Here is a 15,154-nt window from a genome sequence, read left to right as displayed (position 1 = left end):
TATCTTTTAATAGAGACCTAAATTGTTTTGGGGGTATAGTTTTCCTTTAAGGTCGAATATCGAGGGTTAATTAACCCTCAATATTCTACTGTCGCAGTTAAATCCTTCAACTTCGAATATCGAAGTCGAAGGATTTAGTGCTATTCGTTCGATCGAATCCTTTGAATCGTTCGATTCGAAGGATTTTAATCCATTGATCGAACGATTTTTCTTCGACCTAAAAAAGCCAACATTGACTTCGGTAGCTTTTAGGTGGCGAACTAGGGGGTCGAAGTTTTTTCTTAAAGAGACAGTACTTCGACTACCGAATGGTCGAATAGTCGAACGATTTTTAGTTTGAATCGTTCGATTCAAAGTCAAAGTCGTAGTCGAAGGTCAAAGTAGCCCATTCGATGGTCGAAGTAGCCAAAAAAACATTCAAAATTCAAAGTTTTTTTTATTCATTCCTTCACTCGAGCTAAGTAAATGGGCCCCCAGGTGTGCCACAGTGCCAGTGATGCATAAAGGAATTAGTGACACGTGGAACTCAATGGAGATCCTCCACCAATCAAATGGCGAGCCAGACTGATATATATCCAAGCTCAGCGCTCACCACAAAAAATGTGTAAAACTATTGGCCTTGATATGCGCTGTTGGCGTCTGAATGTTTGCAAGTAGCCAGGAAGCTATAATCTTTTATACCTTTTAATATATCTATTACTTATTCTAGCCCAGCCATTTCACTAGGCACACAGCAATAACAGTATATGTATCTAAAGCTGAAACCAATGTACATTTTATTTCCAGTGGCGTAACTATAGAGGGCAAAAGCCCCATGGATTCATGAGGCCTGTTGGGGGGCAACCTGGGGTTTTCCGAGGGGGGGGTGATTTCAAGGCTCTAAATTCATGCAAATGTGTATGTCCTCAAATGGTTAGATTATATTTTGATCCAGATGTTTTAACATGTTCTTTTGCAGAATAATAGTTCACCAATTATAATGTGTGTATTTGTCATATTTATTTTGTTATCATATTTTCTTAGGGCCTTATGAACAGGTAACGGAATCAGACATTAAACTGTGGACCCATCATTATAGAGGGCACAGTTCATTCTTCATACGTTTCTTTTATTTGAAGTACCCCAGAGTGGTCCCATGGTGTTTATATAAACGGGGGATATCATCAAACCATTTTCTCAGCTTTTTATAAAGCAAGTATTTACATATGTCTATTTAAATGTAATGTCATTTTTCTTCTGCAGCATGCTGATAGGAGATTCTTCTGCTCAGAGTCTCTATGTATCCACTCTCCATTCTATTTCACAGAAAGAATACATAACAATCTGCAAATCTTTACAATATCTGCTGCTTAGTTGATTTAATAACCAAAAAAATACATTTGCAAGTTAATTTACCTTATAAGGTGAATGAACTCAATAACACATTTACAATATGTACAACTATGGGGCAACTTTGCCTCACAGAATGCAATTAAATACATATTTCCAGTCCATGGTTATATTCATTTATTAGAGCTGGTCAGTTTTACTTTCAGCTGTTTCTTCTGGCGGAACTACTTCCATCAACATCTGGACAAACATGGTTATTGGCCCTAGAATTTAGAGAAGAAACATCATTTTTATTTAAAAGAAATCATGAAATACATTGTTTACAAGATTAATACTTGCTTGAGTAACCAGTGTTAGCTTTTGTTTCCCTTTCAGAGCCTATTTTGACTTCCATTCTTATGATACTGCCATTATTGATTTAGCCAGTTCTTCTAGTCCCAATGGTGGGTTCCTGTGTTTTGTGCTTCCGTGTTCCTACAGATGCAACAGTAATAATCGCAAGGTACATAATATTCAAATAACTCCAGGACGACCAGCTAAAATGGACACTGAAAATAATTTGCTAGTTACTAATTCACGACATGTTGGGAACTGAAGTTTACAAATGTTCAGAATAGCTTACCTTTTGTCAAGGGAATGCAGAGTAAAATATCAGCATTTTTGTGCCTTATTCTAATTTCAAATAATTGTATCTTTTCCCCAACACACCACACTTTCTTCCAAAAAATTATATATTTGATAATTTTCCTTGTGCATTGCAACCACTGTTGCTAATTCACTAAACCAAGATCATTGTAACCCATAACCTAGTTTTTCTAACTTTGAAAGCGGTATTTATATTGCTAACGGGTCCCTTTACTATTACAGCTCAGGAGCTATCTATACAGTGAAAATTGTCTTATTATTAAGTCAAAGTTTTTTTTGGGTCGAATAGGTCCGTTTTAGATCGAATAGGTCCGTATTCAGCCGAATTTGAATCGTACGAATTGAAGGAATAGTGCGCATGCCCTTTAATGTGGTAAAATAGAAAGTGTAGATAGAGTGCAAATCGCATGCACACTCAAGAGTGCTCAGTTTGTGGTAGTGCCCAATCCTTTAGCAAGAGTTTTATGAAAGTAGGTCAAAAAAGGTCCAACTGGAAAAGGACTAGATCTGGATGAGGCTCCGCATGATGGAAACATTTCTTGAAAAATAGTCTAGGTAAGGGGGTAAGGGGGGTGATAGGTTATCAGGCAGGCAGGATGGCAGTTTTTCCAAGCACTACCTATGGATAACCTTCTGATATACCCATTGGAGGTGATATCCAAAAAGGGGCCAGGAGAATTGGTTCAGGTACACATAACACGTCATCTGTCCATCTCAAAAGTCAAGAAAATCGTATGATATTTACCTTGAATTTTGTTGTGTCCTATAACCCATTTCACAAAGTGGTGGTACTGGTGCTGGGCAAGGGACACTTCTGGCCAAGCTGATGTTGAGTCAGCGTTTAGGTTGCTTACAACACACCCAGGCTCAGGTCTGGACTGGGATTCAAAATAGGCCCTGGCATTCCAAGTACAGAGAGGCCCAATCAGCTCCCCACCAGTCCACTAAATAGTGACTCTCTATGGCATCTTATGGCAGGCCCTCTGGCATTTGCCAGAACCCACATGACAGGCTGTCATTATGTACTTGTATGTACTTGCAAAGGAAAGGTCTAACTAGAACTGAGCTTGCCCTCTGGCTGCTCCATTTTGTTTGCTTCTAGATGAGAGATACTTTGGGCAGGTTCCACAGAGATATCAACAGATGTAATTTTCCAAGGTGAAGAAGTGTCAAGTGAGAAACATTACTTGTTCATGGACATTGGTTGTACTGTGAATTTAATAACCTATTAGAAATGTAGAAAGTAAGCAGCTCCATGGCCAGAGTAGTTTTTCCATAAATTTCTACCCCATTAAATAATGACAACAGCCAATACAGTACAGTAGAACCCCCATTTTACATTTTTAGGGGACCACAAGAAAAGTGGTGCATTATATATTGGTGGAACAGTATTAAAATGTGTAAAATTAGGGGAAACTAAAAATAAGGGGTTGTAAAATTAAAGTTTCACTGTATAACAGACCATAAGCCAAACACAGGGTGAAGGCTGTTCTGTAAGCAGAGTGTTTCAGTCAACAAGAATCTTGTTTTGAAAGTCCATGTCAATCATGTTGCTATAGGATTCTAAGGAAGTATATACAGTCATTGTCGGACTGGGACACCAGGGGCCCATCCAAAAACCTTTGACTAGGGGCCCACCAATTAATCTTAGACCAGGGGCCCACTCTTAGTACTATTATTAGTCTTTTCCTCACTCATCTATTCTCCTTTTCTTTACATACTATAATCTATTATTCCATCTATTTAGCCACTTTGTTCTGATAGAAATAGAGAATGGCCATGAAATAGGCTAAATGTTTAGCAGCATGAGGGCCCACTGACACCTTGGCCCACCGGGACTTTTCCTGGTATCCCTGTGGGCCAGTCCGACACTGTATACAGTACCATAGGAGAGGAGACATTAAGGGCAGATTTACTAAGGGTCGAAGTGAATTTTCGAAGTTAAAAACGTCAAATTTTGAACAATTTTTTGGGTACTTCGACCATCGAATAGGCCTAAATTCGACTTCGATTCGAATTGGAAATTCGACCATTCAATAATAGAAGTACTGTCTCTTTAAAAAACTTTGACACTTCGCCATCTTAAACCTGCCGAATTGCTATGATAGCCTATGGGGACCTCCTTGAACCTATAGCCAACATTTGGCTAAGTTTTTAGAAGTTGAAGTCAAATCGTTCGATCGATTGATGAAATCGTTCGATTCGAAGGATTTCATTGTTTCGATCAAACGATTTGACTTCGACCGAAAATGGCCAAATTTGATTAAGAAAAACTTTGACATTCGAAGTCTAAGTAATCCAATTCGATGGTCGAATTTTGAAGTATTTTCCACTTCGAAATTCGACCCTTGATAAATCTGCCCCTAACTGTTGCAAAGGTGTCACACCACAATAATGGCATACACATATCCACCAGTACCAACTACAAAACACAAAAATATAAGTTAAGGAGCTTGTCTAAGAATATGTTATACTTCCACAATCAATAAAAGATGGATATAATCCAAGTCAATAAATTAACAACTAAACTGATACAGTAAAAATGACATTATAGTAGAGTAAGCTGATAATGGAATGAATTGATTATTCACTAAAATATGCTGATGAGTTGAACTTGCAGTCATAAATGTGGCAAATATGATAAGATGTAACATGCAATCAATAAAGAAAATATAAAAGCCACAAACTTGTTAGTATAACCAATCAATTCATACAGTCTTATCAAGGCTGTAGTTATATACAGTTTTGAAGTCAGCGTTTTCACATTGCGCTCCCATTAAATAATCATCATGGATCTTAAAAAAAAGCCTGGAAATAGTAATGTACTACTATAATGCCATAATCACATGTCATAAATAAAACTGCTGCCTATTGTTTTTTGAGCTTTCCACTCTTCTAATAAAGTGCTAGTCAGGCACGAAATGCATTAAACTGGTCTTTCCTGGCAAATTAGACAACTTTTCTTCTTCCCCTTGCAGGTACTGACTTTAGAATTAATATTGTAAAAGTCTAGGAAATTCAGTTCTAAAGGTAAAAGGTTCAACTACTAAGCTACTCGGAAGATCTTCATTATTTTGTATAGTTTTTATACGACAGGTATAGGATCCGTTATTGGGAAACCCCTAATCTCTGCTCTGAATTACAGAAAAGCAGTCTCCCATAGACTCCATTATAATGAAGTTATTCAAACGTGTTAAAAATGTCTTTGTAGTAATAAAACAGTACCTTGTACTTGAGCCGACTAAGATTTAATAAATCCTTATTGGATGCAAATCAAATAAATCCCAGATAAATTTTAGTGGGCCCTGACCCTTTGGGACCCTGCCAACTGCCTGCAAGCTAACCACCAGCGTGCAACACTGGAAAAGGTTCAAGCACAGATAAAGATGTCTGTTCATTCCAAATTTTTAATTTATTTACTCTGGAGGTGCAGACTAATTGACAGTAACGTTAGTAAGTAGCTCAGTGGGAGTACTGCTGTCTACAACATACTAAGGGGCAGATTTATCAAGGATCGAATTTCAAGGTGATGGGAGTTTTTTAAACCTTGAAATTTTAATAAAAAAAGAACAACTGAAATTGATAAAAAAAAACTTCGGGTGAATTCAATTCGGTATTCAATCGCTCGAATTCAAATCAAAGTATTTTCCGAAAAAAACTTTGATTTTTCAAAATACACCAAATGACTCCAGATGGGTTCTAGGAGTAGCCCCATAGGCTAAAACAGCAATTTGTCAGGTTTTAGATACGAATAGTCAAAGTGCAAATAGATTAAAGAGAACCCTGTAATTTTTAGCAGAGATTCTAGAAATTAATCATTAGTAAAGGCACTGTCCCTTTACAACAGGAGTGCCCATACTATACTAATTCAAAGTCTACTTTTAGTGATATTGTCCCATTATGATCTACATCCATAAAAGCATTGTTAGCATTCTGTTCCGTGGAAAATATTACTTAAATATTGATTTAAGAGAAAATGTATATTGTTATATTAATATAAAAATGTATTTCTTATGTAACCTTAACATTATAAATATCTGAAGTATCAGCTGTTTGTTGAAAGTGTTTTGGGATCTACTGATCAGCAGCTAAAGGTCTATTGGTAAATCCCAATTTACCTTTTGGGTGCTTTACAGAGTTGAGATGGTAGCTCAAGCCCCCTCCAAAAAGGAAAGAATGAATCCGAGACCGTGTAAGTATAAAATATGTTACACTAACTTACCCATGGGAGAAATGGCTACATATCTCCGTTTGAATAATAGCAACTGACTGTACCTTCTATAACAACAATTTGTTCTAAATTACAGTTTAAATCAAATTATATCAGAAAATGGAACTTACTTGTTATTTTTTGTGCCCATTTGACTTTGTAATGCACGAATGGGAAATATACGATAAGACCACTTAAAATAAATAGCACACAATACAGGTAAGCTAATTCAGGCTTGTCGATGATAGGTGCCAAAACCAAATAAATCGCGATTAAAACCATAATAATAGGGATTACTATTGGAACCTGTAAAAAAAAATAAATGTGATTATTAGCAGATAGTATTTGTAGTATCTGAGAATTCGTATAGTTTGTCATGCTGTGTTGATCATGAATATTAGCTGTTATTACACAAATGATTCATTTTCTTATAAGAAAATTATCTGTATGAAAGCTTAAACAAATTGCATGTTATGACATGAATTGTGTCCATGAAATGGATAGATAATTATGCTATTATTACAAAGGATTATTAATAAAGAAAGGCATTCATCTTAATAAAAAGGACCTGATACTTAGGGGCCGATTCATCAAGAGTCGAATATCGAGGGTTAATTAACCCTCGATATTCGACTGGGAACTAAAATCGTTCGACTTCGAATATCGAAGTCGAACGATTTTGCGCAAATCCTGCGATCGATCGATCGAAGGATTTTTCGTTCGATCGAACGATTAAATCCTTCGAATCGAACGATTCGAAGGATTTGAATCCAACGATCGAAGGAAAATCCTTCGATCAAAAAATCACAGGCAAGCCTATGGGGACCTTCCCCATAGGCTAACATTGACTTCGGTAGGTTTTATCTACCGAAGTAGGTGGTCGAAGTATTTTTTAAAGAGACAGTACTTCGATTATCGAATGGTCGAATAGTCGAACGATTTTTACTTCGAATCGTTCGAATCGTTCGAATTCGATCGAATTCGATCGAATTTAACCAATTCGATGGTCGAAGTACCCAAAAAATACTTCGAAATTCGAAGTTTTTTTAATTCGAATCCTTCACTCGAATTTAGTGAAACGGCCCCTTAATATTGGAAACAGCCCACTTGCTAATAAAATTAAATATGTTTAAGTAAACAAAGACCTGCAAAAACAGGGGACCATGAAGGAATAACAGAAGCCATGATGTGATTGTTATGAAGAACAATGAGACAACTGAATATATTGTTGGAGAAAGGGAAAGCAAAATGCATAGAATCAGGGCAAAAGAAAGAATGAAGGCATACTGGAATAAGAAGGCATGGTGACACAACAGGACAAGAAAAAAATGGAGGCAAAAACAGGAGGGTAGAGCACTGCATAGCAAAACAGATAAAAAAAATCAGTAACACAGAAGGATAGCAATGTAATGATGGAAGAAGGGCATAGCAGAAAGGGCAAATAAGGAAAAATAATACATTAATGTAGTTAATGGTTCACTATGGTGCCTTCTGTAATTACTCGGTTTTACCTTGATAGGTCGTTTCAGTTCTTTCCTGGTGAATCTCATAACAACAAGTGCAGCAATAGTTAAACCATAAAACAGCCAAACAGCAAAGCTGAAGTAGTTAATAAGGGTGTCGATGTCGGCTGGAATTATGTAAATCATACCAATAATGCCCTGTATGATAAGAGAAATAAAACAGTTAGATATGAATTATGGGAAGCTAGACAGATGCATAGACATTCTCTGCTGCCAGCATTAAACCTCTGTTGCACTAGATTGAACACCACAAATTTGCCTTTTCTCTTTTACTCAGTCTTATTATTTTTGTAGGAACCTTTCGAAATTCTATACAAAGAGTCTCAAAGCTACTCTTCTAAATTTATAAATTTTAAAAACAGCCAGGGAGACGCTATTTCTCATGCAGCGTTGGTGGGTTTGTTTATGGCATTGTTGGGTTTCTCACCTTTGCCCTAGTTAGTCAGTGGTGTGCTGAAAGTATATTTTAGATAGGCGTGTTGGTTGACATGAAGGCTGGAGAATACTGATGCTTTAAAAAAATAATGTGTAAGGCTCTTCATGCCCTGCGTCCCCAAAGCCTGAATTTGTAAATGCTGCCTTTGGTCATGTTGCTGAAGAACTGTCAGCTCCATTATAATTATTATGGCTTTGTTCAGCCAGATATATGAACATCTTCCTTTTGCGTACTAGACTCCACCCTCAGTCACCCCTTTCTTGGTGTTTAGAGTTCAGTTGCTAGTACTCTAGGTTGCAGTTTAAATGTGAATAGACTTGCTGTGTAGTACAAAAAAATCTGTCGCTGCTTTTGCAGGAAATAAATTGTTTGACTTTGGTGTAATTCATTTTACATGGCATAATAAATAGGCCCCTTATTCTACAGTGACTTCTATGAGAAAGCAGTAGACTAAACTGTAAAACTGGTACGTGACACTTACATAGAAGACAATGGCTGGAGATGGAGTCAAACGCTTGACACTGATATAGGACAAAAATTTCAACATGTGGCCCTCGCGGCCAGCAACAAAGGCAAGTCTGTGGAAGGAGAGACATTTTGAATTTGGAGAATGTTGACTATTAAAGAAACAGAGAAATCATATATTTTGTATTCTTATGGGCCCTGACACCCCAAAGGAGATTAGTTAGCCTACAATTAATCTCTTCTAGCGCAGGCGACTAAACTCCTCCAAATTTACATTATCATTAGTGGAAAAACATACTAATCACTTTGGCTTTCCAAAGTTACTCAAAGTTGCCCCACAAGTAAACTTTGGGCAACTTCGGCATTGCTGTTGGAAAAGCATTCAGAGGCGATTAGTGGCCCACGCTAGAGGAGATTAATCACAGGGTCACTAACCTCCTTGTGTCAGTGGCCTAAACTGGCCATATACCTTTTAATATTTGCTTCTGACTTGGTCAATCCTGACTACACCAGTAGTGTATTGCCCTGTATATATGTGGGTCATATAACCCCGTAATTAATTTCTCTCACTGCTCTACCTAGCTCACCAACTGTGATATGGATTGGATATTTTCCAACCAGCACCCACCCTAACTAACCCCTTCTAAACTCAGGCCCTTCTCAACCCAGGCCCTACCCAGCCATAGCTTGAGATGACACTTGAAGACCTTGCCCTGTTCCTTTTCAGACATTAGAGGCATCAGAGGAAGGGCAGGCTGCAAAAATACTATACTACCAATGAAGGGTCTAGCTAGCCAGATTACAATGGAGGCCCGTTTACACCTGTTGGGAGAGGATCATGTCAGCTGGCTGATGTAGCCCTCATCTGACAGGACTTTCATATCTGATCTTTAGAAATCTTGCTGATCCCCAACCAGATATCACTCCAGGAGATCATAATTTTGACCCCATTAATTGGCCAACAAGATGCTGGATTGATCAGTCGTGACTAGCTTTGCAGACAATATTGTGCATGACTATATAGTGAATACTATAAATTACCTCTCCATAATATATTATCTTCTTGCTGCAGCTGCTTGTTGAACTGAGTTCATGTTCAATGTTTTAGTTAATTGATTGTTTGCAGGTAAATAGATATTCTTAATATAGATATTATTAATATTTTACTCTATTTCTATAGTACTGTCCTGATGAGAATTTACAGAAGCTATTCATTTAACATTCGTATTATCTTTGTGTCTCCATCTTTCTGGTTGATGAGACGGTTTCTATTGTATAAATATACTAGATTAAGAGGAGAGCTCCTTGTTTTTGCTTGCAAATAAGTTTCATAGGCTTATCCAAATCCAAATGATGTACATATACAGAAAAAGAAAAACTGACCTTCCAGAAGTAAAACATGTGCCATTGGCTGCTCCAATAGTTGAAAATGCTACAAACAATGGAACCACCCAGGCTGCAGGGTACAGAACTCGATCCCCAAATGTCTGCAATTATATCATGTTTTTTAGATTCAAATACTTCCAGTGTTATTATAGAGATGATATGCCTACTACATACAAGGTTAAAGGGGACACAAACCTTCCCCATTTGAGGCAGCTAGCTTATGAATGCTGGCATCAAAAACTTACACATATACAGAGTAGACGATTCTCTTATGAAAAGTGCTAAATCAGCCATCTTGCTGCCATCTAACAGTGCAATAGTGACTTCATTTTTGCTTGATGACATTACACTATTTAAAATGCTCCTCTATTAATTCGCCATGTGTGCATAGGAATAATATAAAATCCATGAAGAAATGGATGCAGCTTACTGCTGGCTCGCAAATAAGTGGTGAATAATCCATTAGAAAAGGGCTTTTACAATATTCATTTAATAATCCATCACTGATGTTGCTTGAGTAGTTATTCCAGCAACCCTTAATTCTTTCATTCTGATTTTGTCAGAATACTTACATAAGTTACCTACAGTATATTAATATGGAAGCGCTATGTCCCATGTATAGTTATATTTGCCTATTGACTATTTTTGTGTTAAATAAATCTGTATAAACCATTTATATCTATAAAAAAAAAAAAAAAGAAAAAACAATAAAAATCCACTACAGTTTAGTGGATTTTCTAGCAATATACTTGCCCACTGGCTGTTTTTTGTTGAAGAAAAATAACATTATAGCACTATAACATAAGCAGTATGTCATTCATGTAATCAATGTCTTTAGGTATCTGGGATTACACCTATTGTCATCTCTAGCAATACATATTAATAATCTATACACAGATGAACTATAATAATTAAATGCATATTGTACATGATATGGCTATTTTTGCTTATTAGGGTACCCCAAGGGTAGTCCCACAAGTTAATAAATATATTAGGAAGACCTAGCAAAGCTTCGCAGAAGCCCACTGTCTACTTCACTGCAAGCCATTGTCAGAGCTCTTCAGTACATCAGCAGCTAGAGGGGATTTTAATTCCAAATTGTTGCAGCGATTGTTTGTCTGACGTAGGAAGTTGGATGTGCCTAAAAATACTGTATGTAGCATCACCCTAGCAACATTTTACCTCTGATCCTTTTTTAGCTCTGCTAAGCTCCTGCAATTACATTTATATACTGTAAGATATCGCATTGCATAAATAATAGTGTATACATTATTATGTGTATATTGTGTGTATTTATTTATGTTTCTGTCAACTGGGTTAGATGTTCCTACGTTTTATAATAGGCATTTCATTTTGATGCTGAGCTATATGAAGCAGGGATTTGGTTGTTCCTCTACTGATGAATTACTGAAGAACCAATGAATTTCTTTCATTACATACATATAATTATACTATATGTATTACTATATTATTATACCCTTATTTGCCCTTGCCCTAGGGATCTGATTCCTTACTGGGTAAGTGCATGAAAGGCTGCAGCTCTGCACAATAAAAATGAACTAAACAACCCCATCTCTGAGAATGTCCTAAACAAAAACAATTAACTTGCATTTAACTTACCACTGCTACAGCTGGAGACTGCAGAAGCTCTGTCGGTGTCAAGACAGTGAAGTAAGCTATGTTGATCAAAATGTAGCAAACAATGACAAGAGGAATTCCAATAATTATAGATAGTGGTAGATTTCTAAAAAAAACAAACAAACAAACAAAAAAATTCAGTTTATTATTATTTATATATTTCTAAAAAAAGAGTCACGGTGCCTTTATATAACAGGGATACTTATGCTGGAATTTATTGTATTGCTCTTTAGACGTAATGAGAAAACTGAGTAAGTTGCTATAGATAATGTCATACGGTATATTACATATTACATCACATATCATCTAGTCACAACCCCCAGTGACACCATACCAGACTCCTTGTCGAATAGGACAATACATTGGCTTAATTATGCCCGGTGAAAAGATGCAAATATTCCCCAATGCAAAAACCTGCCATGAATAAGTTTAAGTAAATTGCTACTGTTTTGGCAAGTTTTAATTTTTGGCAAAAACTTGACATTTTGCACATTTGCAAATATTCCCCCATGTCTGATGGTTTTCCCTAAATATGATTTTCTTTGTTTAAAATAATGCTTTAAAAGAAAAACCTGCAACTACAAATGATGACATTTTAAATTAATTCACCAAATTCAGAAATCGAAAATGGAAATCCCTGGAGAAAAATAAAATACATGTAGGTTCTATATGCCAAGTGGCCAGAGACTTTTTGATGTGAAAATGGCATCCTACATAAAAGGAGGCATTGAGCTGACCATGTTCATTTTGCAAAAGTCTGGTAACATTAACACTTCATATATTTAAGTGTCACCCTATAAGTTTTTTCTGAAATACTAAAGTTGTAGTCTCACTTTCTAGAACTGTAATTTTTGCAGGTGGTACCATTAATCCTAAATCCAGTCCCATAAACTGCCTATCTTCTCCTTCAGGACTGAACTCTGAAGGCAAGTTAAAGTCAGATTTTTACCTGTATGGATTTTTAAGCTCTTCTGTGATATAATTTAGTTGGTTCCTAAAGAAAGGTAAAATTTAGTAAATGGTTGTTAGAATATTACTAGTATGTGTACTTAAATTGCAATGATGAATCCTAAGGATCTGAGAAGTTTTCACCCAACAAATAACTGTAAATTTGTGACCAGTACAACTACATACACTAACAAGTACAAAACTCGACATGTTAATAGGTATGGCTGGAACATGCTTCACTAAATACACTTTTTTTACGTTGAAAAATATCCCTGTGCTGCTGGTTCATTCTAAGAATATATATACAGGTACTGTATATATATATATATATATATATATATATATATATATATATATATATATATATATATACACAACCGAACCAGATCCGCACTCCGTCAGTATAAAAATGCAATAACCCGGGTGCTGCTCCAAGGAAAAACTGCACAAGAACGTAGAATCGGATATAGCACATGGTGCTATATCCGATTCTACGTTCTTATATATATTTTTGAAAGCTCTCAGTAGATCTAACAAAGCAGCAACCAACCAGGAACAGAGTTGGACTGCGTTAGCAAAATACCGCAGGTCCTGGCCTCCTGCATTCCTTCTCTAACCTCCCCCCCATCTGATTGAAATGATGTATAGGAATGGATTTAAGAAAGAAATGAAGGGGACTAACTTGCTGCATTTACACTGCCCAATGTTTTGGAGCAGAACCAGTGGCTCAGGAGCAACATGTTCACCTGCAAATGGGCACCCTAAGCACCCCGGTCAGCTACCCCCACCCCCTGTGTGTGTGCATTCATGAGTGCATGCATGAGCGAGTGCGCATGCACCATAGTAGAAGAGAAGGGAGGGAGGGGAGAGCAACAAAGGGAAAGGGCAGGCGAGGGAGTAACGGAGGTGGGGGGAGTGACAGAAGGGAGGGGAGGAGAGAGGAGGGAGGCTGGAGCAGCTGGAGAGTGAACCCGGACTAGGTGAAGGCAGAAGACCTTTGAACAGGTACTTGCCCAGTGCCCCCACATTGTTGCGCCCTAGGCAGGTGCCTCTTCTGCCTACCCCTAATTCCGGCGCTGACCTACTCAGTGAGTGTTGTTCCAAGTGGCCTTAATGCACGTGCTTATATTTTCATTTATCCCTGGTTTTGTGGCAAGCTTTAGTTGCATATAAACCTGTGTACTGGCAAACAGAGCCTCCTGTAGGCTGCCAGTCAACATAGGGGCTAGCCATTTACAAGTAATATTTGGCACCCCCAGGAACTTGTGTTGCTCTCTAATTTTTGAATTCAGATGTGGAAATTATTAGGCTTCTACTGAGCATCTTTGGATGGGCAACTTACAGTGCAGGATAGAGGCAAACAAAGAGAAAAGCAAGCCACACACTTAAGTCCTATATCCCAATGCACTGCAGCATGGGGAACCTCTAAACACTAATGGGCCAGAAATGTTATTTCTTGTTATTTTCTTATAAGAAGGACAATACAGCAAATAATATCCCACTTGGATGTTGCAGCACTAATATCCTATTTCTCAATCAGTCGTTTAGTAGTTTTAAAGGACTTAAACATGGGTACATATTAATAATATATATGACACTGGCCTACCATTGTATTACTACTATTGTTAATATACTGCTACTGTAAATTATGCTTACAGTGTCAGTACTCAGTACAGTAGGAACTGTCATCAACAAAACAGAGTCCAATTGGGTGACTACTGAGTGTCTGAAACAGATATAAACTTATGAATAAAGTTTCACAGGATTTGGGGTATAGAGGTTTAGTTCTAGATGAATGTATTCTAATCCCATTTACAACCTTCATAAGCCACCCATGAATTGGTTAGTATATAATAATTCACAACAGACCACAAAAAGCTTACCATCCATCATATGCCCACAGGCCATTATACAAAGCCAAACTGATACCCCCAACTGTGATTGTAGCACCTTCAAAACTGTTTTCAAAGTTCTGGGTTTTTCCTGCAGACGATATTGGTTATTGATTATTAACAAACATTTATAAAGTGCCAAATTCCCCAGTGCTGCACAATAGCATATACATCAAGCACAGAGAATGTGTATATAGTGTATATAGTATATTTGTAGAAAATACATTTTAAACAAGCAAACAAATCAAGGCAAAGAGACCACACTATACAACTGACCCTCGGTGCCCCCTAGCTCTCTAATCTGGTTATTTATTGGGAAGTTTGAACCTCTCTAAGTATTAAATGCCAGAACCTATTTTGAATCCCAGCCCAGACTTGCTTTCAGGTTATGGTAGGAACAGACACCAACAACAGTTATTGCAGTGTCATCACAGAAACTTTAATAATTAAACACACAAGATACAAATATGCCAATTAAATCTGTTTGATTTGATTTGGGATAAAATTTCCAAACATTCAACTATCTCTGTGAAGACGCCACTGCTCTCAAAGAAGTGCCCAATGATTTGCTAATGTTTCTATTCTCTAACCCTACCCTTAGTTTCAGAAACCCTCCATATTCAGTATTCTCAGTAACTCACAGACAATGTCTTTGTCATGGTGGGAAATATAGACATTCACA

The 15,154-nt window shown here is 37.1% G+C and overlaps 1 protein-coding gene across 4 annotated transcripts in view; it reads right to left on the bottom strand.

Annotated features, from left to right (window-relative positions):
- Nucleotides 1–984: 984 nt before the first annotated feature.
- slc7a9.S (solute carrier family 7 (amino acid transporter light chain, bo,+ system), member 9 S homeolog) overlaps nt 985–15,154 on the bottom strand; it is a 50,655-nt gene continuing 36,485 nt past the window's right edge. For all 4 annotated transcript variants that reach the window (XM_041561217.1, XM_041561219.1, XM_018240488.2 and 1 more), the window contains 8 exons: nt 14,464–14,563; nt 12,582–12,626; nt 11,615–11,738; nt 9,992–10,095; nt 8,625–8,721; nt 7,696–7,845; nt 6,316–6,490; nt 985–1,592 (listed from right to left, as the gene is read on the bottom strand). In XM_041561217.1, coding sequence (XP_041417151.1) covers nt 1,510–1,592; nt 6,316–6,490; nt 7,696–7,845; nt 8,625–8,721; nt 9,992–10,095; nt 11,615–11,738; nt 12,582–12,626; nt 14,464–14,563 — 878 coding nt within the window. In that variant the 3' untranslated portion in view covers nt 985–1,509. The remainder of the gene's footprint in view (nt 1,593–6,315; nt 6,491–7,695; nt 7,846–8,624; nt 8,722–9,991; nt 10,096–11,614; nt 11,739–12,581; nt 12,627–14,463; nt 14,564–15,154) is intronic.

This window comes from Xenopus laevis, chromosome 4S (assembly GCF_017654675.1).
Source record: "Xenopus laevis strain J_2021 chromosome 4S, Xenopus_laevis_v10.1, whole genome shotgun sequence".
Classification (NCBI taxonomy): domain Eukaryota; kingdom Metazoa; phylum Chordata; class Amphibia; order Anura; family Pipidae; genus Xenopus; species Xenopus laevis.
This window is presented reverse-complemented; position numbering and strand designations above follow the sequence as displayed.